This window comes from Manacus candei, unplaced genomic scaffold (genome assembly GCF_025592945.1).
Source record: "Manacus candei isolate 608988 ecotype Guabito, Panama unplaced genomic scaffold, ASM2559294v1 h1tg000131l, whole genome shotgun sequence".
Classification (NCBI taxonomy): domain Eukaryota; kingdom Metazoa; phylum Chordata; class Aves; order Passeriformes; family Pipridae; genus Manacus; species Manacus candei.
Window position 1 is genome coordinate 827,889 of NW_026138179.1, and position 26,878 is coordinate 854,766.

The 26,878-nt window shown below is 46.4% G+C and overlaps 2 protein-coding genes and 1 long non-coding RNA gene across 6 annotated transcripts in view; 2 read left to right on the forward strand and 1 right to left on the reverse strand.

The window, feature by feature from the left end:
• CBFB (core-binding factor subunit beta) overlaps nt 1–6,217 on the forward strand; it is a 40,012-nt gene extending 33,795 nt beyond the window's left edge. For all 3 annotated transcript variants that reach the window (XM_051771255.1, XM_051771254.1, XM_051771256.1), the window contains one exon: nt 3,951–6,217. In XM_051771255.1, the coding sequence (XP_051627215.1) occupies nt 3,951–3,973 (23 nt within the window). In that variant the 3' untranslated portion in view covers nt 3,974–6,217. The remainder of the gene's footprint in view (nt 1–3,950) is intronic.
• On the reverse strand, nt 5,821–19,344 carry LOC127462577 (uncharacterized). Its single transcript, XR_007900494.1, has 2 exons — nt 14,660–19,344; nt 5,821–8,930 (listed from the first exon to the last, which is right to left on the reverse strand). It is a non-coding gene; the product is annotated as an uncharacterized LOC127462577 (long non-coding RNA).
• PHAF1 (phagosome assembly factor 1) overlaps nt 14,169–26,878 on the forward strand; it is a 33,398-nt gene continuing 20,688 nt past the window's right edge. The window contains exons 1-4 of one of the 2 annotated variants that reach the window (XM_051771237.1): nt 14,169–14,283; nt 14,543–14,664; nt 19,352–19,434; nt 23,029–23,112. In XM_051771237.1, coding sequence (XP_051627197.1) covers nt 14,601–14,664; nt 19,352–19,434; nt 23,029–23,112 — 231 coding nt within the window. In that variant the 5' untranslated portion in view covers nt 14,169–14,283; nt 14,543–14,600. The remainder of the gene's footprint in view (nt 14,284–14,542; nt 14,665–19,351; nt 19,435–23,028; nt 23,113–26,878) is intronic. The other variant, XM_051771239.1, reaches the window with a different exon arrangement.

A 26,878-nucleotide genomic window follows, 5' to 3' on the forward strand; every position in this document is an offset into this window, starting at 1 on the left:
TGGAAAGCACCACTGGCTGCAGCGTGGGTCAGGATTGAGCGGAGGAGGAGGAGGGTGTCTGACTCTCTTGGCAGCTGGAGGAACTGCTCGTGTGCCTCCTTCCTTAATTGCCATTATTCTTAGATTTGTTTTTCCTAAGCGCCCCAGGAACAGATATAAAGGCTCCAACACGGTCCTTTTTCAAAAAAGTCGGTGATAAAAATTAATGATTTGACGATTTTAGGCTATCTAAATTATTGAGAAGAAAAATAATATAATACAAATACTGCATCATGCTCTTAATGTGACTTTCAGTCCATACCAGCTAACATATATTAGGCTTGGAAAAAGCTCAGACATCAGAGGGTTGGAGAGAGCACAGGTGTAAGAGTATTGCAGGGGCCACCTTTGTTTGTTTACCCTCCAGTCAAAACGTTTTTGTCAGTGACTCTTTTTTGTCAGTACATCCTTACCCCCCTGGTATCAGCACTGTGAGTTCAGCATGAGTAAATCTAGAATAGCAGGTGACAGGAGGCTCTGGGGTGGTTCTTTGCCAGGTATGTTCCTGCAGTTCTTTCAGTGGGCCATCAGACCGTCTCCAGGGCAGGAGGCTGGGAATGGCTCGTGGCCACTCACAGTTCCTGCCCTGCTGCAGATTTGCAGGACCTGGTGTGCTGGAAGCTGAGTGCCAAGTATTTTTGGGTGTTGAAACTCCTGATGTGTCCACGGCATGAACTCTCCGATTTCAGGACATTTGGAAGGAAACTGGCAATGTTGGTTAAAATACATTCATTTTTAGGAACATTACAACTCTGATGGGATCTGTGTGCTATTTACAAGTTTCTCTCACAAGCAAATATTTTTTTATCCTTTTGCTAAATAGCAGATGAAGGACATGCAAAGTAGCGTTCCTTCAAACTTAAAATCAGTATTTGACTAAAAAAAATGAAATATGCAGAGAAAAAAATGAATAACTACTGTTTTCTCATGGCTCATTATGCATGACTCATGGCAGGGTATTCCATTTCCCAATGGCAAAGATAGATGCATCTTTCTTAATTGAAGCAAGTCTCCTTAATCCTTGAGAAACTGAGCTCATTATTCACTGAGAGCAATTCTGGTGCTTTTGCATGGCAGCAAAAGGTATGCATTTCAAAAATTACAGCAAATGCTGCAGTTCAGAGGATTGATGAGCTGTGCCTGGCGTGTGGGACCCTCGGCTGAGAGAAGTCTGGAGAGTGCCATTTTACATGTCTAAAAGGGAAGTTTGAGCTTCCTGTAATGGGCTGAGGACCAGCAGACAGTGCCACACTGGCAGGCACACTCCTCCTGCATGTGGTGTTCAGGAGCTTGTGGCATTTCCCAGGAAAGTGGTGTTTTGCCAATTGCCAGTGAAGAAAAGCAGCCCCAGTGCCTGGTGCTGCCCAGGGTGCTGCCTGCCTACAAACCAGGGCACTCCCCTGGTCTTCAATGAGCAGGTTTTATTTCTCCTGGTGCTCTTTGAGTGCGTGGGGCACAGCTGTGGTTCCTCACTGTGCCTTGGCAGGGTGGTTGGGGACAGAACCAGCGTGTTCCACATGTGTTGTCCTGCAGAGCAGAAGAGCACGAGCAGAGGGTGTCTGAGCCAGAGCTGTCATTCCAACACGTTACCATTGCTTGTGTAAATCCCCACTTACTGAATTGCAGAATTACTCCTTTATCCACACACACTGGTGTAAGATATTGTAATGAGTGCCTCTGGTGCACTGGAGGGTCGTTTGTCATGCCTTCTGCACAGCACTTGAAAGGGCAGAGCTGGTGGTGGTTCACCAGTGGCTTCTGCACACTCTGCAAGCAGCAGTGAGGTCACGAATCACACAGCTTCTTTCATATGTTTTGAAAGAAAAGACCACTTTAAGCAAAGCATAAATGCAACCATATGCCCGTATCTTGGAATCTTCACTGAAATTTGACAATAAAATTGCTGTGTGTGTGATTTACTTTCTGAGGAAGGAACACTGTTGCTTTTAGAGCAGCAGTAGAGCAGCAATTAACTTGCTGGTCTTTTCTAGTTAAGTGTAAAAATGTTTATCGAGTGCAAAATTGGTAGAAGATTAGGAGAAGTAAGATTTTGGTAATTCTTATAGACAGTGCTTGCCTTTGTTTCCCTCTAGAAGAAAGAGGCAACAGTTAAAACCAGAAGAAATCTTGTTGCAGTCAGTTCAATAGGAGAAGAGTATGCAAAGTGGAACTGTTTCTGTTTTGTTAATCTTGGTAGAACTCTAAATAGATACTGTTTAAGACTTGTTGAACAACCATTTCATATTAAGAAAAATCTTTACAACACAGTTTACTTTTCTGTTGAAAGATAAAAAAAAAGTGTGGGCTTTCCTTCATTAACCTTTCCACAGTGATTTTGATAGTCAAAGCTGAATGATTTGCCTTTTGGAAATTATGTAAAAATCTTTAATTAAACACCATCTTCTAATATTCAGCATCTCCACAAAGAGGACAGCTTGCAGAAGTTGCTTCAGGGGCTGAAAGGAAGATGCCCTTAAACACTAAAATCATCAGTGCTGTGCTGTGTGTGATTAGAGCTGTTTGCTTTAATGTGATTCCTCAGGAAGATTGCTGAGAAATCTGGGGGGTTGTGCACCAGCAGTGATGTTGGCTGACACCTTCAGAGTTCTGCATGGAGGAGAAGCAGATAGTTCCCTCAGTCAGAGTGTGACCCACCCAGATAGAACAGAGTGAAAAGATTGACTCACCCCTGAACACCTAAAGTGCAACCAAGGGCAGCACTGGAGACATAAAGCTAGCAGGTAGCAACTGTGATATTTAAGATAGTGGAGGTGTTTCCAAAACAACAATGGCAATGTGACCACTAAGGAGGGTGCAGGGGGAATTGTCTGCTCTGGAAACATGTTGGTTGCTGAGGGGATTTATTGAATGAGGTCCATGTGCATCAGAGTGGAACCACTGCCCATGAAAGGAAAATGGAACTTCAAATCAGTTTTTAAGCAGAAGGAACAGCAGTTTTTAAACAGCAGTTCCCTGGGTGCAGTAACCAGTTAATCACTGGGAGCATCCAACTGGGCAGACAAGAAGAACGGTAGATAAGGGAGGCAGAAGTAAAGAACAAGGACAAGTCAAAGGTAGCCTCTTTAACTGTGACTGACCATTCTTAATTTCCTCTTTACAATGCCATCAACTCAAACTGTTTAACAGAATGATTTCTTTAAAGGAGAACTTACATTTGTTTTAATACAGGGGTGCAATTATCAGTCCAAGAGTTTTCTCAGTTTGATATTCTTGCCAACTTTGCAGGTGCACTGAAAAAGAAATTTTGTGTTAAAATGTGTGTTAATCTATTGATTAAATTATGCTTGTGTGTTACCATGTTATAATTCCAGAATTATATAATTCCTGATTCCTGAAGAAGCTGAAGTAAATGTTTCCCACGTAAAAATGCTGAGGGGAGATTTATTTGGAAATGATGTGACATGCTCTGCCATCCTGCATTGTAGCCTTTCTCTCTAAAATCTTGGTCCTGAAAACATTTACAGAAAAGGCTAACAGAAGGGAAATAAAATTATTTTGGAAAAAGAGACACAAAATTGTTACCTAACTGTTCTGAAAGTCTCTTGCTGCTTGTTAAGGTGCTGTTTGAAGCCTGGCTGCAGGAGGGCCTTTGGGGCAGTGGGATGTGCCCACCCTGCCCAGGGCTGGCTGGGGAGGCAGAGCAGAGCCCTGCACCCCTCTGGCTGCTGGTCCACAGCCCTCACCTGGGATTCCTGCTGGTTATGGGGGATCATTGAATTGAGGGACACTGAATGATTTTGGTGTTAGAAATTAATGCTTTTGCTACTGCTTGAATTGTAAAGTTTCTACCTTAAATTGGTTGGGTTTTAGTCATGTTAATGCACTGAATAAATTGACTGATGACGTCAGGATTGCCTTTTTTGATCTCCAACATGTGTTTGTTGCTGCAGGCAAGAAGACAGCAAGACCCTAGTCCTGGGTCTACCCTGGGCAGTGGAGATGATCTCAAACTCCGTTAATGGGCTGCACACGTGCATTGCTTCTACTTGGCAAAGGATTGAATAAAAGACCAGAAACTGTGAGAACTGGGTATATTATGGTCTGTTCCTGACCTGCGGCAGTCCGAGTCACCACCAACTGCCATGGTTTGCACTATGTTTATGTTACAATACCTGCATTTCCTATTTTAAGCATGTAGCCAGTGGCAATTTGAAATTTTGTTTTTTTCTATGCAAACTTATTTTTGTTGGCACTATTTTAGTGAAATGGAAACTTATGCAGCTATAAAACCGTTTTTCTCAACTGTAATAAAAATTGTCACTTAAAAATAGGTCAAGATATTGCAGATTTAGAACTTTTTTTTGTTGTTGTTTTGGTTTTTTTTAAAAAAAACTGCTGGAAGCCAATGCATTCCAAGCTTAATTTTTTAATATGGGCTTTTGGAATTTTCATTGTCCTAACTGTGCTCCTGCTTTATTTTAGATACGCATTCTTATCTTTCTTTCAGTTTTCTTTTTTTTCCAAATTTGCAAGACCTTCTTAAAACTGCTGACATTATTTTGCGTTATTTCCAAGCTAAACCCAGTGAATCAGAGCTGTTGGAATCAGTTTTCAAACTTCTGTGGGTTTGTAAACGTTACAGTTGCAGTATTCTTTTAACTGCTACCGATTCATTAGTTCCACTTTTTAAATGATAAAACTCTTCAAGTATATGTTTTCAGGCATTAATGCATCTGCCCCGGTATCTGGCCTGGGTTTTATCTGTATCCCGTGAGTTTGGGTGGCTCTTGGCCCCTGTATATAGTGCTTTACTGAAACTCAGAGGAAGTCGCAGGCTGGCTTCTGCTTTATTCAGGGATTTTTTTAACTCCTTCTGGAAAGGGATACTGCAACTCCACAATCAGATCCAACAGCATTTCAACTGGGAACAAAATGATCAGCTGCCAAGGTGATATGTATGAAATCATGTTTAAGATAACTGCTTTAAGCATATTTTATATCTTAGGCTTTTTGTAAAGTTGTGCTGGATGGTGAAAAGCTGAGGTGAGGTTGTGTGCAGAAGCCTCACCCTGCACACAGGCCACTTCTATTAAATCTTATGCAAGTTAAGACTACATTGCAGTATATATTGCATTTTCTAACAGGGTAAGATTTGGGATGAATTAATGTGTGAATTAATCTTGGTTTATTTGGGGTGATGGTGAATGGACTTGTTCCAAAGTTTTCATTGCATCCAATATTTGAAGAAAATTGATTGGAAATGTGATGTCATTTGGCTTTGTTAAAATGTGGTGCTTCCTGTACAGCCTGATTGATTAAAATGTCACTTAAATACCTTTTTAAAATAGGTGATCTGACTTCAGTATTTTAAGAATTATTTTAAAGCTAGAAACTCTGTATGGTTAGAACAGTTAAATCTTTATTAAATTCTATAATTAAGACAATTACACGTTCCTCATTAATGGCAAAACAATTGATGCAAAAGAGGTCTTGCAAAAATGTAAGCAGATGTCAATGTGAAGGAGAATCTTTGTATGTTAATAATATGAATATTTAACATTCACTTAAAAATGTCATTAACTGTAAACTGTGAGAATCTCATCAAATAGAAATATTTTGATACTTCAATTTAAATGTGATTCACCTGAAAGATAATCTTTTTCACTCTGTGGCCACGTACTCTTCTTGCTTTTCTTCCCCCAAAGAAGTAATTTTTCTAAAGTGTTTCTGCAAAGAGTTATTTAAGGGACACACGCATGCAGCTGCACGCAGCCCTAGCCTTGGATCTTCTCTGCCATCTGTGTATTTTTGATGGAATAGTCTGAAGATTTATTTTAAAAGGTTTTCCTAACGTTTCAGACGGTGGTTTTGAACCAGAAGTACACAGGAAATGACGCTCTCAGATATTAACGTTGCTATCTCTGTGTAAATACTGAACTTTCCCTATCATCATTTAGCATTCTGCTGCTTCCCATATCTTAATGCTGGCATTAAGATCACAGCCCTTCCCCTCTGCTGGTTAGTGCAGACTTTTTAAAGTGCATTTTAAGTTATTGATGCAATTTGATATTTTTCATGATTTCTATTTAAACTGAAGTTGCATCATCTTTCTCGAATTCATCTCCTGTAAGAGTTGCCTTAAGCTACAGGATTGCTTTTGCTACTTTTTGTGTTGTATGTTTAACTTTCATAATAAACTTCTGTGTAGTGAAAACGAGGTGCCATAAAGTTCTTTCTGGCTGCCTGGCAGTCCAGGCTGAGGTGTTGGGGTTTGTGGGGTGACTGTCCAGCCGTGCCCGTGCAGGGCTGCCCTGCTGGCCGTGCCTAAAGCTGCAGTGACATCCAGTGGTCACTCGACTCACCGACCCCCCTCCCTCCGGGAGGGAACCTTTAATAAAAGGGCTGCACTGGAGAAAATGTGGATTTTGCTGCCCTAAAATTCTTGTTTCTTGGGACTGCTCTGCCCTGCTTGCTCTGAGAGCAGGTCGGTGCTCCAGCGCCCCAGGCAGTTGTGCCTGGTTGGGTTGTGCCCTCACAGGAGGGTGTTGTTTGTGGCACGTTGTCATAGCAGCCATTAAACCTTGTTAATTGGGCTGCTTTGGGCCAGGGAGAAAGAAGGGGGTTTGCACGTTGGAATTCAGGAAATGGGGAAATGTGATAAAATACTGTGGGCAAAATATGTAGTGCTGCCGTGAAGCTGCTAAAATTTGAGGTGGTATAACTTGAAATAGTTAATACTGAATGACTGACAGTGCTGGCTATGCACTGAAATCAAGCAGAGAGAATTGCTTAATAACTGGAGAGCTGCTTTCTGCTTTGAGAGCATTTACATGCAAACAGACAACGTGTAACCTTGTTGTATCCTTTCACAATCTGACTGTGAACAGATCAGAGAACAACTCCTAAAAACAGCCCTGCTGTGACCTGTGGCTTTCCTGAAGATGTTCTTCAGTTTGGGAGGTAGCTTGTAAAAGAGACATGCAGGGAAGAATTTCTTCTGATATCTAATCTAAACCTCCCCTTTATGTCAGTTTGAAGCCATTTCCCCTTGTCCTCTCACTTCATGCCCTTGTTGAAAGTCCCTCTCAAACTTTTGTAGCACTTTTAGTTACTGAGGGGGCTCTAAGGTCTTTTTGGAACAACTACCTGAACAACTCTGGTATACACAGGAGAGGTGCTCCAGCCCTCTGAGCTGCTTTATGGCCTCCTCTGGACTTGCTCCAGCAGGTCCATGTCCTTTTGTTGGGGACCTCAGAGCTGGATGCAGTGGTGCAGGTGGGAATCTCAATGTTTAGTCCATTTGCTGAGGTTCTCAAAGCCTGGATGAGCAGATTTTCCTGGTCTCTCTCAAGGGGAACAGCAGCTGTCCCATGTTCATGGTCCCCCCTCTGAAAGCAGAAAACAGAAAATGAAACTGGGGGTGGAAACAGCAGCTTTTCTGTTCCTGAAGATCTCTGGTGGTTTGTCTAATAACAAGCCTTGTTCAGGTAAGGGCTGGGAAGTTAAATGAAGGAGATGTGGTTTTGGAGACCTTCAGAACTGCCTGGCCCAGCACAGTGTCAGCAGGACTTCAGCATTTATTTTTGCCTGTCAGTAGTTCAGGTCTCCACTCTATCACAGATGTAGTAAAGAATCCATCCTGTCTGCACAGAAGGACCAATTTTGGTGGTTACATTATTTTTTTACTACATTTCCAATGCAAATAAGAGAATGACAAAAATGGCTTCAAGGATGAGAATTACAGTGAGAAGTTGGAGCAGAGTGAACATTTGCATGGGCAACATTTCTCATAGCTCATTTGCCTGACATCCTGTCTTCACACTGCCATGAAATGCAAATCCCAGGCCATGCATATTCATCAGCTGCTGCATGCTCAGAGCTGCTCCGGGTTTAAGTAAGTATTAAATAGGTTTCTCAATTACAGGTTGAGAGAAGTGAATTTTCAGAGTTGCCTTGGGCTCGTTTCTTAAAGCTCAGGAGTGAGAGAAGGAAAAAGCAGCGCAGAAGAGCCAAGTGCTGCCTGGGCTGGTGCTGTCACCCGGCACAGGGGATGGCTGGGGAAGGAGAGGGAACTGAAATGCTCCTTGCTCAGCTGAGTGCCTCTTACTGAGCCTTGTCCACGGTCCATCACAGCTGGAGAGACTTTTGCCAAGTCTTTGGTGCTCCCCACAACTCTTCTGATGTGTAACTCTGTTTTCCACCCTGTTGGACTTGACAATGTGGGCTTGGAAGATGTGGCTTTTCCTGGTGCTCTGCTTTACCTTGTTCCACAGGCTGATTCTCTGTTTTTCATAGGAACTGGTGCCATTACTGTGTTCCCCCTTTGCAATCTTCTTTCTTCCCCAGAGCAGATGATGGGTTTAGCTTGAAAACAGAAAGACCTTCTAGAGCTGGAGCAAAGTTTGCTTTTGAAAGCTCCTGGCTTTTCCAGCTGTTACCCACTGGTTTGCTGGGAGAGTCTGTCCCTTTGAGCAGCTGCTGCCCCCGAGGAGTCCCCAAGGGCTTTCCTGGCAGTGATGGCCCCAGCCCGGGCTGCTCGGCGGATGCTCCCACACAGAGGAGAGGACAGATCCTCTTTTTAGTTCTGCTTTCAGTTCTGCTCTGCAGACATGTCTGGTGTGTGACTGGGACCTGGTGCTGGTGGTCCTGGGGGCTGCGTGACTTCCTGAAACCACCAATGCCTACAAGGTGCCTCAGTCACCAGCTCCTTCAAACCCTCTCAGCATCCTCTGCTCCTGCACCCAGGGCAGGGGTGCCAGCAGGACCACAGGGGCACTGGGGAGAGGCTCCTTGAGCACCTCTGTTGTTGGTTCTGTCCATCACAGCCCATGATTTGAGTCACTCCCACACTGCTCATTCACCAGAAGTCAGTGACAAAGCCAGAGATCTTCAGGGGCTCTGAGAGGGACCCTGCAGCTCTGACTCATCTCCTGCTAAATGAGAAAACCTTGAGCACCAGGCCTGGAGCAGGCTGGTGTGGGGGCTGACCCCTCTGCCCCCTCCTTGTGCACTTTGACCCATGGCCCTTCCTCATCATCTCCTCTGCCACTCAGACACCCACTTTGGAAACATCTCTGGAGGAGAAACTCGGCCCATGTGAAAGCCCTGCCACCCATGCAGCACTCCTGGCTCCATAAACCCTTGGAATAAGGGGTTTGGGGATTCTATAGAATTGTAAATAGGATTCTATAGAAACCCCAAATCCATCTGTTACTTTTTTCTCATAAAACCCGTTGCTTTAAACAATTTTATTTTTACAGAATCCCCCTGCTTTGCTCCAGGGTGAATTTCCCCTCTAGTTTTTGATGCACGATTAAAACCCCAAGTGCCTAGCTGGGCAGCAGCCAAAGGGGCTCGCTGGAAGGACAGACGGCCCCCTGGCAGCAGCTGCTGACGCGGGTGGCTCTGCGCTGACTGATCCGGGAAGGACCGAATGCCCATCACCTCTGCGCGCTGCCCCCGCGCCCCGCCCGCACCGCCAGCTGGGCATCGCGCCCTGCCCGCGCCCGCGCTAAACCACCCCGAGGAGGAAACAGAAACCAGCGCATCTGTTTCTAATGAAGCCGAAGCCAGTTTAGATCTAGCCCTGCACGAATCAGAGCTTTTAAAACACATCTGGAAGGGACGAGCTGTGCGAAGCGCACGGACCGCGCCGGCCCCGGGCCGGGAGCGCTGCTGGGGAGCTGCTCCCTGCGGGGAACGGCCCCTCTGTCGCGGCTTTAACGCTGCTCCCTCCCTTCTCGGAGTGCTCCATGCTCACCCACCTCCTCCTCCTCAGCCCCTGCCCTCGGCCCAGCCCTGTAAAGTGCCCCGTGTGGGGCAGGAGCCGCGCCGGCTGCGCTCCTCGGGCAGTGTTTGACAGAGCATCAGAGCATCGCAGCATCCTCGGGGCAGCGCTGGGACCGGCCCGTTTCTGCCCATCTCCGGACACCAAGCGCGGTGCAAAAATACTGGGGAGCTTTGGTAGCTGCCAGGAACCCAAATCCCGGCATGTGGGAAGTGATGTCTGTGACCACCTTGGTCCTGATAGAGCACAGCGTGTGCCAAAGCCATGCCGCGCTCCCCGGCCCGTGCCAGGCTCATCACCTGCCTGCTCCCGGGCAGGCACAGCATCACCTCAAAAACCTTTATTGCCCACGGGCTGCGAGTGCCGCACACCCGGCAGGGAGGAGGACCCTCTCCCGGAGCATGTGAGCCCCAGCGCAGGGAGGCTCCGGGCAAGGCTCACCACACGCTGGAGACTCCGCGTGTGCGGGCAAGCGGCCCGCTGGAAAAAGGCCCTTTGTGCCCCCCAGCCCTGCGGGTGCAGAGCAGCTCCTCGGACCCCGGCAGGGAGCTGACGCTGCACATCCTGCCCGTGTTAACCTTGGCCGCCGCTCCAGCGGCTTTCTGGGTGATTGAAACCATCCCGGCAGGGCAGGGCAGGGCAGGGCAGGGCGGGCTCGGAGGGCAGAAGTGCTGAGCCAGCGAAAAACGGAGCCAGGGGTCTCCCCCGGGAAAGGCCGGGTTCGGTGCTGCCAGCCCCTGCCCACGCGGGGACCCCCACCCTGGCACCGCTGCGGCACTGCCCACCTCGGCGGGCCCCCAAACTCCTAGTGTGGGATAAATCCCCCTGAAGAGGCGGGATAACCCTCCTTGCAGAGTTCCAACATTTCCCCCAGCACACGAGCAAGGCTCCCCCCCGCCTCGGGAGCTGCCGGCGCTGTTTGGATCCATTCCTAACTGCCATCCCAAAATTCTCAGCGGGGAGCGCACCTCCAGAAAAACCCGAGCAACTACAGAGCTTTATGGTAAACATCCTTCCCGCGGCCGAACCAGCGCTGCCCGGCCCGGGGCCGTTTCCAGCCCGTTTTTCCGGGCAGCCCCAGGGCAGGTTCCCGCACAGCCCCGATCCGTGTCCCTGTCGCATCCCGTCGGGAGAGGGCAGCTCTCCTTCGCTCGGAGCCGCCCAGCCTTTCCCCACGCGCGCCTGCAAGCCTCGGTGAGTTTTTAGTCCCTCCTGGTAACTTTTGCATTTTTTCCTCTTTTTTTTTTGACCGGTTGGACTGCAAAGCCCAGCTCTTCCCTACCGACACCCACCCGCAGATGTGTGGAATTTAGGAAAAATAAGTAAGAGTCCAGTAATTCCCTGAAGCTGTCGCTCTCACCCCAAAATGTGACAGCACCACAAGGCTTTGGCAGCAGGGGACCTGGATTGTCTCCGATGGATGCACCCACTGCCATTCCTTCAGTCAGAAACATTAACAGCTCAGCCAGGCTTTAAAAATTGATTATAATTTTCAGAGAGCTGCACATTGCTTCCTGAGCCCCGGGGCTGAATCTGGGCATTTTCCAAGAAGTGCTCCATAATCTGGAGAGCGAGGAGGGTAATTTTATTCTTTTAAAATTTAATTTTTGCCTGTCACAAGCAGTTGCCCAAATGATGGTGGTTTGCCCAATCTGCCTTGAAAATGCCATCCTGCCTGGAGTCACTGGGGAGCCAGGGGGGCTTCTCCAGTCACTCTGGGGGGTTTGATTTCAGCTGCCCACGTTGATCCCTGCTCAGGACCCTCAGCACTCTGGTTCTGTGGTGGGGGCAGGCAAAGGGGGCTCCACCCCAGCACCCCACAGACAAGGCTGCTCCATACCCCTGAGAGCAGCTGCAGCACAGAGCTGCCCAGGGGGAGAACATCCCAGTGTCCCCGGGCAGCTTGCTGGTTGTTGCTGGGTTTGGGGCAGAAGAGGTGTTGGAAGGAGCTGGGAATTTTCATAACTGCTGGCTCAGCTGTGCAAAACCCATGAGCCAGCCCAGCCTGCAGCTGGAGATCCAGCTGGGACGGGCTCTCCAGGAGGGAGGAGCAGGCCAGAGAGGGATGTGCCCAGCGGAGCTGGGGTGGTCCTGGGGGTCTCCAGCTTCCCTGTGGAGCTGGTGTTCCCCTCTGCAAACCAGCCCCTCCTGTTGCTGTTGAAGTGAGGGCTCAAAAGCAACCCTTGAGCTGCTCTCCTTCGCTGGTGCAGCTGAACACCAGCCCTGCAAACAGCCTGGGGGGGGGGGGGGTTTGCTGCCTCCTGTGACTTCAGATTTGGTTTCTTCTTGTCTTGGTTGGTGGAATGAGAAATGTGGTCTGCACGGAAACCAGCTCCTCTGGGAATCCAGGGAGGATGCCTCAGGTGCATGGGGGAGTTTTCCTCTGCCCAGGGAAGGAGAGGTTTTGGTCTCAGTGGTGGGCATGGGTGCAGGGGATGCTCCACCTCAGCCGTGCCTGCACTTGCTCCCCTTCAGGACACTCTGTGGGATGTTCAGCCAGCTGGGATTTCCCACTGGTCTGTGCCTGTGCCTGGGACCTCCCTCCTCAGCCTGGGGAGCCACTGCAATGACCAGCAAACAGCACTGTTGGGTGCCACTGCCCCTGCCTGCCCCTGCCCAGCTCACTCTGCCCTCCCGCCTGGGTCAGGGCTGTGTTCTAAGCTCGGGGGTGTGGAAGGGGCTGGCATCCACCATCCAGCATCCCAACCTGAGGGCTGCCTGTGCCCTGGGCCTGCTTAAAAGTGGTGCTGCATGTCCTTCATGCCCTGTTAAATGACTGGGGTATGTACATTTCTCTACATATCTATTCTCTCAAACACAGTCCTTATGGATGTCACTATATGAATATATATATAAAAATAATATGTCAGTATTGTATATATACATATTTTATGTATATAGTGATTTGGAGATAGTGGGTGACTCATAAGGGTTAGCCCATGCTCCTGGGAGAGGAAAGGCTAATTTCTCTCTTTGAGCCAATAAAGATGTGTCAGAGGGCTGGAGTGAAGGGGAAACATTGGCAGCACCTCTGTGCTTTTCAGCATATTAAGATGTCACCATGCTTGCATTAAAAAAAAAAAGGCAAGCAAGGCATGAATAATAAATAGAGCAACGTGCAGCTGACTTCAAGGGAAAGCTAATTTCCCTGGGGCTTGCTCCACGCCATATACATTAAAATCTCACCTGCTTTGACAGCTCTGTGACCTGAACAGAGATGCTGAGACACGTGGTGTTCAGAGCAGAGCCTGGCCAAGGTCCTGCTCCCAAACGTGACTGGGATTTCTTTCTAAGGCTTTGATTCCCCCTGCCAGCAATGGCTTGCTCTGCCTGTGGGAAGGAGGTGTAGTGGAAAACCTACCTGAAACAATGTTTGACTCTCTCTTTTTCTCTTTCAAATACGAGATCCCCAAACTCCTGTGGCTGTGGCTGTGGCTGGCTGCCTGATGGGAGTTCTCAGCTGATGTTTTCTGTCCTGCTGTGGGATATTCCATGTGATGGGGCTGGCCTGCTGCTGACCTTGCTGGGACATGGTGGGCACGTGGGCAGCCCATGGATGGTGGGGTCAGGCTGGGACTGAGCATCACTCCCCGCAGGGATGCAGCACGGGAGAGGGGACAGGAGATGGGTATCGCCCAAGGAGAGGCCTTCTGCTGCCACCCTCTAATGAACATGGAAAAAATGCATGTCCTCACAGTCCCTGCCCCTCCTGGAGCACTGACCCGCCACCAGGAGTTCAGCTGCTTCCACACCCACTGCACTCTCCTGGCTGTCCATCGCTCGTGCAGCCCCGCTCCAGAGAAGGTGTCGCTTTGCACGGGCCTGGCACGGGGCTGTAGCCTTGGGTTTTCTCAGTTACTTTTAATTATCTGCTTATTTGGGCAACGCTTGACCTGGTGCCTTTCATCTCGGGTGGAGTTTCCACTGTAAAAATGGGTGATGGTCTGCCGTGGGGTGTCCACAGGGGTGGCACATCCTGGGGGAGCTCAGTTTGCTCCTGGGCTGTGTGGGCGCTCCTGCCACGGGGGCCTTTGGGTGTGAGTAAGGCAGGTGAGCCCCCCCAAGGGAAACATGGGCTTCCTTGGGGTCAGAACGCTGGGGTGGCTCAAACAACATCGCAGAGTCAATGACTTCGTTACTACTTTCTTCCTTACTGAGTCATTCCCGTGCTTGTTCCGGTAACTTTGCTCGTGCCACTGACTAATTTCTCCTCGACTCTTCTCTCCCCCACCCTGGCCCTTCAACAGGAAAAACTGGATGCAACCGGCTTGGTTTGGGCTGGTTGTTTTTCCCTCAGTCCTGAGATCACCGGCGCAACCGGGCCCTGCGCCGCGGGTCCCACACCCGCCCGGCGACAGCGCCGGGACTCGAACTCGAGACCCCCCCGAGCCGCCGCCCTCCGCCCTCCCTCACGGCCGGGCCCCGCCCCGCCCCGCCCCCCGCGCGGGCGCGCCTGACGGCAGCTGCAAAGCAGTTTTTCAGCAGCCGCAAGTGAGGTGAGTGGCGGCCCCGCGGCGCGGGGGGGGTCGGAGCCCCCCCGGCCCCTCAGACGGGCCGGGACAGGCCGGGAAGGGACGGGACGGGCGAACGCGGCCGCGGCCCTGCCCCGCGCCCCGGCAGCGGGCGGGGGGCGCGGGCGGCGGGGCCGCGGGCCGGGGAGGGGCGGCCGGTGGGTGGCCGCGGCGGCGCTGCCCGCGGGGCCGGGGCCGGCGGGACCCCCCGGCCGCCCGCGCTGCCCTCCCGCTCCCTCCGCAGGGTCCGGCGCTGCCTCCCCGAGCCGCCGTGCGACCCCGCGGCCCCGCGACCGGAGCCAATGCTCGATCTGGAGGTGGTGCCCGAGCGCTCTCTGGGGAACGAGCAATGGGAGTTCACCTTAGGTAAGTGTGTCCGCCGCCCCCGGCCCCTGGGACGGCCCTGGGGGCTCTCCCGCAGCCTTCACCTGGTTTCAAGGGAGAAAGCTTTGGCTCCTTCCCCCTCACCCTTGTCTGTCGCTAAAAGTGCTGATTTACGAGCTCCGAGGATTCCCCCGCAGTGTTTAGTTTCATGTTTGGCTCTCGCACGCCGGGTCGTGCTTTGTTTATCAGCTCCTGCGCTCGCTTCTGCTCGTTTGCCTTGTTTTGTCTTGGCCATCTTAGGCTGGTAATTTTTTTAAATAACTCTTGAAAGAGGAAGCGTGAATGTGCTGACTGTCACCTGAATACACATCGGCTGATACCGGCAGCCTCACCTGTCACTGGTGCTCAGCGTAAACTCTGCTTTTCGGACAAACACAGCATAAACACGAGTCGAGTTTCACAATTTCTTTGTTTTGTTGCTGGGTTGCGACACAGTGCAGAAAGTAAACTTATGAGATGTTTTCTCAGGGTTAGATAACAAGTATTTCTCCCCCCAATCGTTTGTATTTCTGGTCTCACTGAGTAGTCCCTCCCTCCTAGTCACTGTTTACTGCCCTGAGAGAGACCTTTCCCCCCGCTGGTGCACATTTGGGTGGTGCTCAGCCCAGGGCACTTAAAGGTTCAGTTGGGACTGGGATGGTGTGGGTTCTTCAGGTGACTTATGTTCTCAAGCAGGTAGTGGTGGTCTGCAAACTCTCGGAAAGTGCCGTAGGCGTCACGTTTTTCCAAGTGGTTGTGTGAGTTCTTGGAGCTGGGCTCTTCCTCTCCGTTCTGCACTCTGCTGTAGCTTTGTGTGAAGCACAGTTAATGGAGTCTGGCAGGTGTAAACAGGGCCCTGGGTGTCAGCCCTCTGTGTCTGCCTGGACTTGAGCTGCACTGGGGCTGCTGCTGTCACCTGTGACAGCAAGGGGACAGACTGTTCCCTAAAAACCCTGTTACACAGCTCAACTCGGGACACACCAAAGGAGTGGGGCTGGGCTGGAGTTGTTTATATGAAAGCCATCAAACACAAAGGGCTGTTTATGCTGCTGTGGCTGCAGAGTCAAGTACAGCTCCATGGTTGCAGGGAGTTAGAATGGCTGTTGCAGGCTAATTATAGCCCCTCAGGTCCCAGCCCTTGAAATCTTGGTGATCTCCCTGTGCTGCCAATGGGTGCTGTACTCTCAGCTCTGGGTGACCTTCTGCCCCCCTTTAGAGCCTGTGTTACCCAGGAAAAAGCAATCTCCAACTCTGGAGCCTGACAGTCTTCATAAATACAGAGCGCCAGCTGCCCCCCGTTCTCCTTACCAAAACAAAAAAAGGGAAGTGAAAATGGTTTTCATTTTCCCAAGAACCCCCAAAGAAGCCTGTTGGTGCAATCTCATGGTTAAACTTGTGTCTGTCTGTGCACACACACACATGCTGAGATGTGAGAGGGAGGAAGCTCAGCTGTATGTCTTGGAGTAAACATAGCCACCACGTGATGTGGCCAGTGTATAATTAGCATGACCTGCTGGGGCAGAGCAGGAGGCTGACTAGGTATTAAGATACTTAAATTGTCCTGCACCAGGGATATTGTGTGAGGATTGTCCCTGCTGGCAGGGCTGGCTCAGCTGTGTTGGTGGCAGTGGGGTTGGTAGCTGGTGTAAATGGGATTCCTGCTGCCAGCGGTGTCCTGCTCGTGGTTTGTTTAGCTCTGCTCTCAGCAGAACTAATGGCAGTATTCCTGAACTGCTGCTGACTCTGGCTCCCAGTATTGTGCCCACAATGGGGATGACTGAGGGGAAATGCCAGGAAAATTTTGTACATGAGTTCTTGGATTCTGTTTCTGGCTCCAGTGTTGACTCACTGTGTGACTAGAGCACAAAAAATTTAACCAAGGCTGAGTTTAGATACCTGTGTCACTGCAGCTCTCAGGCTATATTCCTGCCATTTTAAAGGAGGACAATTAAATACTTATTCTGGAGTGCCTATAGCTGTGTTATTAGTATTTGAGATGTATAATTTCTAAGGCACACTTGCATTTCTCTTGCTTTTTACATTTTCCTACTGAGTTTCACATATCTTTATTTAATGCTTAGTGATTCATCCTAGATTTTCTTTTATTCTTTTCTTAATCTTTGTTCACTTCTCTACCCTCCTTTCTCCTTCAGGACCCACAGTCTTAGCACAGGCTAATGTTTCCAGCCATGATGTTCCTGAGCAGTGTTGGGAGAGGAGAGTCTTGTGCTGTTGTGTCACTCCAGCCTTCAGGAACGGGGAAGGTCTGGGATAGGGGAGCCCTCACACTGGTCCTTGGGGGTGTTACTTGCCATGGCTCAGTTTGGTTGACTGGAAACCACATTTGCTTCCCTGTTCCCCCTGGCTGGTGAGCAGGGGAAAAAGAATTCTTTGTTTTCCTCTTTGACTGCAAAGGCTGACGAATGTTGAGGAAAGGGGGGTGTTGTCTGTGAGAAGGCTGGAGAAAAATAACCCATTTTTTCACTCTTCCTTTGGCTTTCTGCTAATGGAGGCAAAGGGAGGATACTGGCTCTTCCACACATGTTTTTAGGTTCTGTGAGCTGTTCTTGGAGGACTTGGGTTGCTCACTGTAGCTTTGCTGAGCAGCTGTGTGCCAAAATCTGGTTGCTGAAAACTGAACAAAGTCAGTCCCTGTGCATTTGCTGAGAAAGCTGTGAGTAAGAGAGTCACATGAGCCATGTGTTTGCACACTTACCAACCCAAGATTGCATCAGTTTACGTCGGGCTACAGACCCAGCTTGGTGTTTCTGTGCACTTTTTTAGCCAAATGCTTTTTTACTGAAACCTTAACCTGCTGCAGGCATTGACGCTGGTATCTGGGTTCTGTCAGCTCAGCCACAGGCTTTGCTTCAGCCTTTGCCACTTGTTTGGTTTTTAAATGAGTGCCTCTGCAAGTCTTATATGAATACTGACTTAGGAAATGGGGTTTATAGTTTAAATCATCTTTACTTTTACTTTTGAATCATACTTTTTACTAGGTTAAGAAATGTGAAACTTGTACAGGAGCATCTTTGATCTTAGCTTCTTGCTTTTATTCATGTTTCTGTTCCATTTTGAAAATATTATCTAAGGCATAATAACTGTCGTCTTAAAACTCAGCTGCTTATACTACAAGACAACTGCTATTTCCTAGATAATAGGAAACAGTGCTGCTTTATTGTGTGTCTCTGTGTTTAATTGTATTACTGTCATTAAAATAATAACTCTTCTTGAATTTTATTTTATATCATCTACTGATGTGTAATTTCTAGCTGCAAAACAAATTGTTTCCAGGATTGTGGGCTAAGGTGAAAACCAGCTTCACAGACACGTCTGGATATGGTATTTACAAATTGGATCACTGCAGTTCTAACCTGTGTGTCTGTTTTGCCCAAACCAGATTTCATAATTGGAGGAAAGCTGCAATGCATGGGCATGACAGTGACAATGATATTCTGGGGTTTTTTTTAGTGCTGTGCTAGTATTACTTTAAAGCAGTGCCTGTGGTGAGCCAGGTGTGTGTGTGATGTATAGATATATATGGAAAGAGGGAAAGAGTTTTCTCCCTTTGATACTGTAGGTAGAGCCTAAAAGGTCCTTGGGAACATGATGTACAGTCTGAGTTTGAGAGGTGTAGCCAGTAACTGAAAGTTTGAATGTAATAAAAGTGTCGGTTCCAAGGTAAATTTTCCCTAGTCCAGGCAACTTTCTTACTGTTTAAAAACTAGAAATACAAAAGAACGGGGAAGGGAATGGAAATAAAATGTCAGATAACTAATCTAAATTGACTTGCAGCAATTAGTAGGAAAATAAAACTTTACAATTAGGAGCTCATAATCTCTTTATAAATGCCTGCTTTGAATCCAGGAGTGTGATCACACTTCATTTGGAAAGGCAACAAAGGTTTTAAGTGTGATAAAGGATGAGATGGTGTGGTGCTATTCTTTCTGCAGAATCAGCTGTTTCATTCCACTTTCAAAAATTTATAGCTGTTAAGATAAGATGTAGACTGAAGGGGAAAAAAAAAGCCCTTGAAAATGTATGGGAGGGTGAATTGAAGTGTATTATTTTAATTGAATCAAATTGTTTAGTATGTTTATCTTGTCTGTAAACTGAGAAGCTAAAGTTTCTTCCTTGACACAAATATAGCCATATTGGCAGCTAATGTGGCCTGTTAGGCTAAGGAGAATCATTGCTCTGTTCTACTATTTGTGTCTATCTTGTGCAGATGCTCAGTACTTTATCAAGGTTAATAAAAAATGGGTGCCATAAAATGCTGCCTGGGAGCCTCTTGCCTGTGTCCAGGAGTGCTCCCTGCAGCCCCAGTGCAGTCTGGTGTGGGCTGTGTTACCCCTTTGCATTGATTACCCCACAGAGCAGCAAAGTCTGTGCACTGCTGGTAGAAAGATCTTTGCTTTTTCTGCCTGAACTTTGCTGTTTAATTTTGTCTAGAGATCCTTTTTCCATATATGCCAAATGAACTGGTAGGTCAACAGTGACTTTTGTGTTTCCAAACACCAGGTCTGTGCTGATACCATGACTGGAATGGGCTCATTTATTGACTGCAAACCTTTCTGTTGTAATGCACTGGGTGCTCCTGGGGCTTTGGTTACCTCATCTGTAACCTTGCTGGTAAAAACTCCTGTTCCTGGTGTCTGTGCTGAAGAAATACAACTGCTTTTATTTCCAGGAATGCCTTTGGCTCAGGCTGTAGCAATTCTTCAGAAGCACTGTCGCATCATCAAAAACGTCCAGGTTCTCTACAGTGAGCAGGTGAGTAGCGCATGGGCTGGCCAAGAAGGGCACCTCAGTGTGTCCCAGAATTAAGACATGTACGTGTTGTGGGAGTTGTGGGGTTATTTGAAGTTGAATTACACCAAATTATGGCCATGGCATCAGAGATGCAGCTTTTGTAACAGTTTCAGCACAGATTGAACAGCTGGCAGTTCTGTATGTGCAGTGGTGGGGTAGCATTGCTCTTCCTGTAAGAAGCAAAAGTTATGTAATTAGCTGGATAAATTAGTTCTGGTCTATTTACTTTATCGTTGTCAAGTGTTCCTAATATGTTTGACTTCCATCAAAAAGGGGACTAGAAGTAAAACCTCTCTGCTAGATTGAGTAAAATGTGTTATACACCCACCTTTAGGACAAAGGAGGATTGTGACTCTCCAGATGTATTTTATGTGAAATGCAACTAATCAGAAGATGATATTCATATGTTGCAAATAACATATTGGCATGAGAAAAGGGCAGACTCTGGGTGGAATGTCAGTTTGTATCAAAGCACAGATTGAGGCCTCTGTTTGCTGTGAATACAGAATGGCTGAGAACAACGTGGGCTCTGTTCACTGCTGGAGATATATTTCATATTATTAATGGAATTATCCTTTTTTTGTTTCACATTATGTAGATTTATGGGGTTTGTGATGGCTGAATGGCAAATGGAAAATCTGGCTCCTTGTACTCAATACATGGGAGCATCTGCCTGGCAGGGAATGCATTCCATGGTTCCTGTGCTCTTTGGAGGCTTTTAGTTTTTCCTACCACGGTGCATTTCGAATTATTTCTAGGTTTGTTTAGGTAAATGATGAGATTCCTGTTGCACTCAGATTTGTAGAATCACAGAAGGATCAGTGGTGCAGTGCTGGAAAGCAGGGTGTACCACTCCTTGGCTCTTTACACCTCTTGGAAGGATACTTTGCTGGACTGTGTACACTGAACTTCTATTCTGTCTGCAGAGGGCAGGTTTAGGGCTTTTTTTCTCCAAACCGTAATGAAGGTAAAGATGTTTTTAACATCTGCATAGTCCAACAAAATAGTAGCTCTCAACTTCCTTGAATAGTTGAGCCCATTGTATTTTTTTCTGTCTTTTATTGCAATTCAGTGCCTGATATTGGTGCAGTTTTTCCACAGGCCCCTCAGGGCCTGCAGTTGATTGTCTGGCTCTATCCTTGCCTTCAAGCAGAGCATCGTGCCCTTCATTAGCAGCTGAGCACAAAGAGCTCAGTTCTCAGAAGATTCAAAGCTTTAAATAAACTTCACCATCCTTAACTTCTGTCTAGCTAAACTGTACCTGAACAGCCTTCATGTCTTTCCTCTTTGCTTTGTAAAAGAATGCCTTTGAGCATAGTGATCAAGTGTTATTTAAAGCTGTTGCATCTGAAGCACTGAATTTCTGATCCTGGAACTCCAGCAGTGAGTATTTCCTTTCAAAAATTTATATGGCAATTAAATGCAATTAGATCAGCCCACGGTGCTCTCTTTAACTTGACATAAATGGGATGCCCAAACTGTGCCAGAAAAGCTTGATGAATCCTTTTCTGTGAATGAAAGAATTTTAACTCCTTTTCGGTCAGTTTAAGCAGGGTACTCAATTGCCTTTGTTTGTTTTCCTAAGCTGCTTCCTCTGGATTTTTGTTGATGGGATTGTTCAGTGATAACAGTTTTTCCTGCATCTTTATGTAGATTAGCAGTATAACTGCACATCTGTGGTGCTTCCTTCAGGAAGGACCCTCCTGTTGCTTCTTGGCATCATCATTCATATTCGAGCCTCTATTTCGTGTATTAGAAGTCACATGAACTAAATTTGTGCCCTTGAAACTTTTTCTGCTATTAGAAAATATGCCAGCATAGAACAGAAGATCTTTGCTGTACTAATTATCAAGCTTTTCCTTAGATGTTTGGGGGTTTTTTTTCTCCACCCACTCAAAAGTATTTGTAATGCTCTCGTTAATTTTGGAATAACCTTATGAAAATTTTGCTCAGAAACCAGTGAAATGCAGAGCATATCCTATGTCAGAACAACTCTGTTGGTGTGTTGGAATGCAACATTCCAAGGTTTTTTTGCTCTCTCTGTAGCCTTTCTAAATGAGATTTATAAGGGATTTAAAAAAAAGACTGTCAGGATCAACATTAGGTCGTTTTATGTCAAGCTCATAGTTCATTTGCAGTGCTGCTTCAGTCCTGCCCACCCCACCCAGGTTTGCCAGCAGGAGTGAGGCATTGATGGCATTGATGCCATTGTGCAAAGTGCTGTGGAAGTGCCATTTAGGAGGCAGTTCACAGGCCAGATCACCTGTGTTTGAGAAAGATGAGCTCCAGCTGAACCAGCTGCAGGAAGAGCTGCTGCAGAGATCAAGGGGAATGGGAAATCTGCCTCACAGGGCACAGAAAGCCCTGTGGCTTGTTTTGACCTAGTGATGTGAAGTCTGGGATCTGTTTACTTGAGTATATAGTTTGGGAAGGGGTGGGAGATGCACGTGGAAATGCTCAAAATTGTCCAGGCTAGAAGGTAGTGCTGATGTGAGAACAAAGAGGTGAGAGAATTTAGGATGAAAACTGGACTTCTGACAGTCAAAACCCAGAGCCTCTCCTGGTAGAGCAAAATAAGATAGCTTATGCTTAATTCATAAAAGGGTGTGTCTGCCACTGTAGAAGCCTTTCTATGCCCCAGATGTCCCATCCCCATTCTGTCTTTGCTAGATAACTGCTGGTGCAATTCTAGGGCATGGATGTTGCTGCCTGCCTCTCATTCAGCCCTTTTTCTCCTCTGAGGAGGCAGCTGGGGAGGGTAGAGCTTTTTGAAGCAAATGTGCTGTAGATGGTACGTGATCAAATAGCTGAGCTGGGGCAGCTGCCTGTGTGTGTGGACTGTACTGGTGCAGCAGTGAGCAGCTTCCCCAGGCACAGGCTGAGAGGGCTGAGAGCCTTCCCAGACACCAGGACAGCCAGTGGAATGTCTCCTATTGACTCCAGCAGACTGCAAATTAAGCCTTTAGTTGTTATGATTCACAGTAACTAAGGAAACCTAAATTCACAACGTAAGAGTCTGAAGGCTTCCTTTTGAGGCCTGAAAAAAGACTGTGACAGTTTGGTTTTTGAAGTGCAAAGCCCTCTCACCATCTCTTTGTCAAGCACACCCTGGGTTCTGATGTGAGACTTGCTGAGGTGGGCTGTTATTTTTGTGTGCCAAGAAAGCAACAGATTCCCTGCATGATGCCTCTGATGCTAAACTTGGAATGTTAATTTTCAAGGTGTTGGGGGTTTTTTTGATGAGGGGTGGGGATTGTTTTGTTTTGAGCTTTTTGGTTTTCCCCCACTTAAAGTAATGGACAAAGTACCCTTGGGGAGCTCTGGCAGGGTGCAGATCTTACATGTGCACTGCTGTTTCTATTTCAGAAGCAAACTGAGGAGTTGAGAGGTTTGGCCAGATGTATTTTAGTTATGCTTATTTGTTGAGTAAGGGGTGGTTTTCTCAGGCAGTTTTGTTTTTCCAAAGTAACGTATTTATACTTTTACAGTGATATAAATCTTAACAAAGAAGCCTTGAAATTAAAAGCCTAACAGCTTTTTTTTTTTGTTTTACAGTCCCCTCTTAGCCATGACCTCATCCTTAACCTGACTCAGGATGGAATCAAACTGCTGTTTGATGCTTTCAATCAGAGACTTAAGGTAATAAAACACCCTTCGTGCAGAGACAGTGCAACCCAAAACTTCTAGGATATATTGACACTTAACACAGCATAACTGTGTAGCTCCTTTAGACATTTGTTATATATATCTAGTGCTCTTTTGTGATTATGAACTGCATTTCTTCAGTTCAGGAGTTAAATCCTTGTTTATAGGATTAAGGCACATTTTACTGGGGCCTGTCTGAGTGCCATAGGAGTGTGATGGTCCAGTGTGGTCTCACTTGCCCATCCTGTCTCAAGTTGTACAGAAGCTGCAGAAGGCCCTCACTCCAGCTGAGCCTTGGATATGAAATGGAATCATTGGTTAATGCAGACCAGACTGTGTTGTTTTCTGCCCAGGTTGTTCCTTTACCTGCGCTGCCATTTTATTTATGAAATTAAACTTGCCCCTATTTGTAGTTTTCAGCTGAGTTAACTTCACAGAGCACTTGTGTGGCTGTGAGTGTGTGCCTTCCCCCAGAAGGCCACATTCAGGCCTGTTGTGAGCAGCTGCCTCCTGCACTGATTCAGTTCTGCATGAGTTTTTATTCTTGTCATTGATGTGTTCAGTTGTGCTTGTGTGCTTTTAGGTGACCAGGTGTCGATCTGCCTCTCTCTAGGATGCTTTGTGTAGTTAAGATGCAAAATAAAAGGCTGGTCACTACCCTGCCATGGTATTACCTTTGCAAAATATCTGTGTTTCATCTCTACAAAATGAGCAATTGTGAGACTGTAGAGGTAGGAAGAGATTGGTTCAAAATTTGGAAAAGCTCTTAACTGAAGCATTTAAAATATCTGGATGTAACTTCTCAGTTGTTCAGGGTGGTCCTTCCAGCAGGAGCAGCCGTGCTGAGCAGTTGTCACTGTGGTTCTCACGCCGTGCTTGTAAATGTTTTTGTGATTTAAGTGCTTAGGTGTTGATTTGCTAATTGGGTGCGAGTGAGCTGCTCCAACTGCTCTAACGTTTGAAAGCAGAAGTGTGGGGTTAAACGTGATCGTAAAGAATGGAATGCTTGTCCTGTAGGTAAGTCTGGAGTATGTTGCTCACATCTTACTTCCAGGGTTTGGAAGAGTGGCCTTGTGCTCTTTGCTCACTCATGTCTGAAATAAAACCAGCAGAAAAACACTTCTCTCCAAAGTTCAGCCTAGTGCTTTATCCCCAGCCTTACTGTAAGAGTGTGCTATCAGCTGAAACTTGAGCTCTTTGTCTGCTTTGTGTATATTAAACGATTGAATAGCAACACAGATTAGTTGTTGGAAGTACTTACTTCTCTAAGAATAACCTGTAACACCAGGGTGTGCTTATATTTTTCAGAAGTTCTTTTACATTAACTAGAAAAATACAGATTATGAAGAACAATTTTTGGTTCAAATTGAGCTCAGCTGGGAGACAACTGAGCACCTCTTTTTCCAGTTTCTGTTTGTAATTGCCTTATGGTAGTTTCTGTTCATGGAGTCATTTGATAGTAATGAAGTCATTCGATATTTTTATTTTTATCGAGTTTTTGAACTTTATTCAGATTGTGTATGTGAATTTAAAATTTTTAAGAGAATATCTTGAAAATTCTTTGTCAGAAGGACCTTTTCATACAGCAGGTGTAGCTTACACTGATAATCTTTCCAATTATATTTTATTCTGAAGGAGACTGAACTCAGAACTGGCATAATCATTTCAAGTGCATGACTTGCTTATTGACTTTTTTGGGAATGTTACAATCCTGTAGTGTTTTTGAAATGCTGTAACTAGTGTATGCCTTGTCTCTTCATCTCCAGTTTTTGAGGGTCTGATTTTGTCATTTCAGCTCTCAGTGCTGAAACTAAGCAAGAGCTTTTCATGTCTTTCTCCATAATGTCTTAAAATTTGTTTTAAGCTAAAAATATAAAACTCCTTCTGGTATGTATTTTTAGGTTTGTTTCAAAAATAAAAAATACAGGAAAACCAGTCTCTTCTGGTATGTTATGGTTCAGTGGCCTAGTGATACCTCTTGTTTGTTTGAACTATGAAAAGTCAAGTTGTGTAAATGCATAGAGTGCTATGAAAACCTATACTTGTAAGAGTGCTCAGAAAACTTTATAGAAGAAATCCAGTGGGATCAGTTCAGCAGTGAGCCACAGGACTTGTTAAAGGATAGTGTAGGTGTAGAGTAAGTAATGCCTGGTTTTAAGATGGTGTGACTGCTTTCAGTGTTGCTCAGCAGCAGCAAAACTGGAAAAATCAGGAGGCCTTTTTTTTTTTTCTCCTTTGTGTTTTGGCTTTTAATACACAGTTGCTATTAGATTTGACTGTGAAAAAGAGATTGAAATACAGGTTGCTAAAATGGAAAGTATTGATAGTTCCAAGGAAGATGGTGCAGGAATAAAGTCATAACAGTATTCCTAAGAAGGTTCCTTCCTTTTCCAGGGAGTGGGGAATAGCTTGTGCATAGTCTCTGAGCTCACCTTCAGCAGCCAAAGCTCTGCAGGAGTTGTCACTATTGTGGGCTGATGTGAATTGGTAGATCCAGGACCAGGTTCTGAAAACATTGCTATGAATTTTAGCATCAGGGTCTCACATGTGCTCCCTCTGGGATGGAAAAGAGTTCGATTCCACAGTGCTGATCTGTTCCTGCTGCTCAGTGACACCTGAACATTCTCGAGTCTTAGCAGTGATTGTCAGTACAGTGAGTGAGGAAACGTCAGGGTTTATTCATTTCAACCAACTGCCTTCTGGCTGTGTAGGAAACCCATCACCAACTAGTCCTTGGTCTTCTCAGTAGTTGTTCTCTGCACATAGAATCACATTAATCCTTTTGTCAGTGTAGCTTCTATAACTTAGAAAACCTTTTTTAGTGCTATGTCCGGTTCTTCAATATATGTCTTTTGTGACTTTATGAGATCCTTTGACTGCCATTAATTTTTGCTAAGTTGTGCTTGTTTCTTCCTCTGCTGTTAGTAAAAAAAATGTTGACATGAATAGATCAGTCTGAGTCATGGGAAGGGGATGGAAGGCAAACTGGAGCCTGTTGTTGGCTGCTCTCAGGGTGTTTCTTTTGTGGGGAACCTCGTTTGTGCAACGTGCTGTTCCTCCTGCACTGCCTCTGTGGTTCAGCTCCTCCTTTTGTCTGCCCCCACTGCATCTGTTTGAGCAGAACTTGAGGGGAGTGCCCCGTGCCCTGCAGAGGTGGCTCCAGGCTAGATCTGGGGTGGGGCTGGTTCTCTCTATTTTCAGAAACATTTTGTGGGGGGACAAGTTGTGCAAGGTCACTAAAAAATGTAAAATCATTCCTAGCTTTTCGTAAAAGTAGCCTTTGTTTTTATGTGCAGTAAAGGAAACCTGGACATGTCAAACTGCATTTGAATTAAAATACTAGATAACCAGGTCTTCCCAAGAAGCATAATTCCAAGTGTATTTTATGAAGAAGAAAAATTTATTTTCTCTTTGAGGTTGGTTTTGCAAGAATGTTAATTTGTTACTTGCTTTGTGCTCTACTTGTTGATTGTATTCTGAAATGCCTTTAAATGTTGATTTTTTTTTTTCTAAATATATATAGATATAGTGGTTTAAACATGGCAAGTTGTTTTATTTAGGGTTATTTGCTGGGCATCTCCCAAAACCAAGACTTCCTCCTTAGCTGGTGATATTTTTAGACTTTAAAGCCACATTTGGTAGCAAGCTCCCTGGGAAATACTGCTTTATTTTTTAGTTGGAAAGTGAGTCCTCTCTAAATCTGCTAATGATTTGTTGGAGGATTATTCAAAACAATAAAAAGTGCTTTACTTTTTCTTTA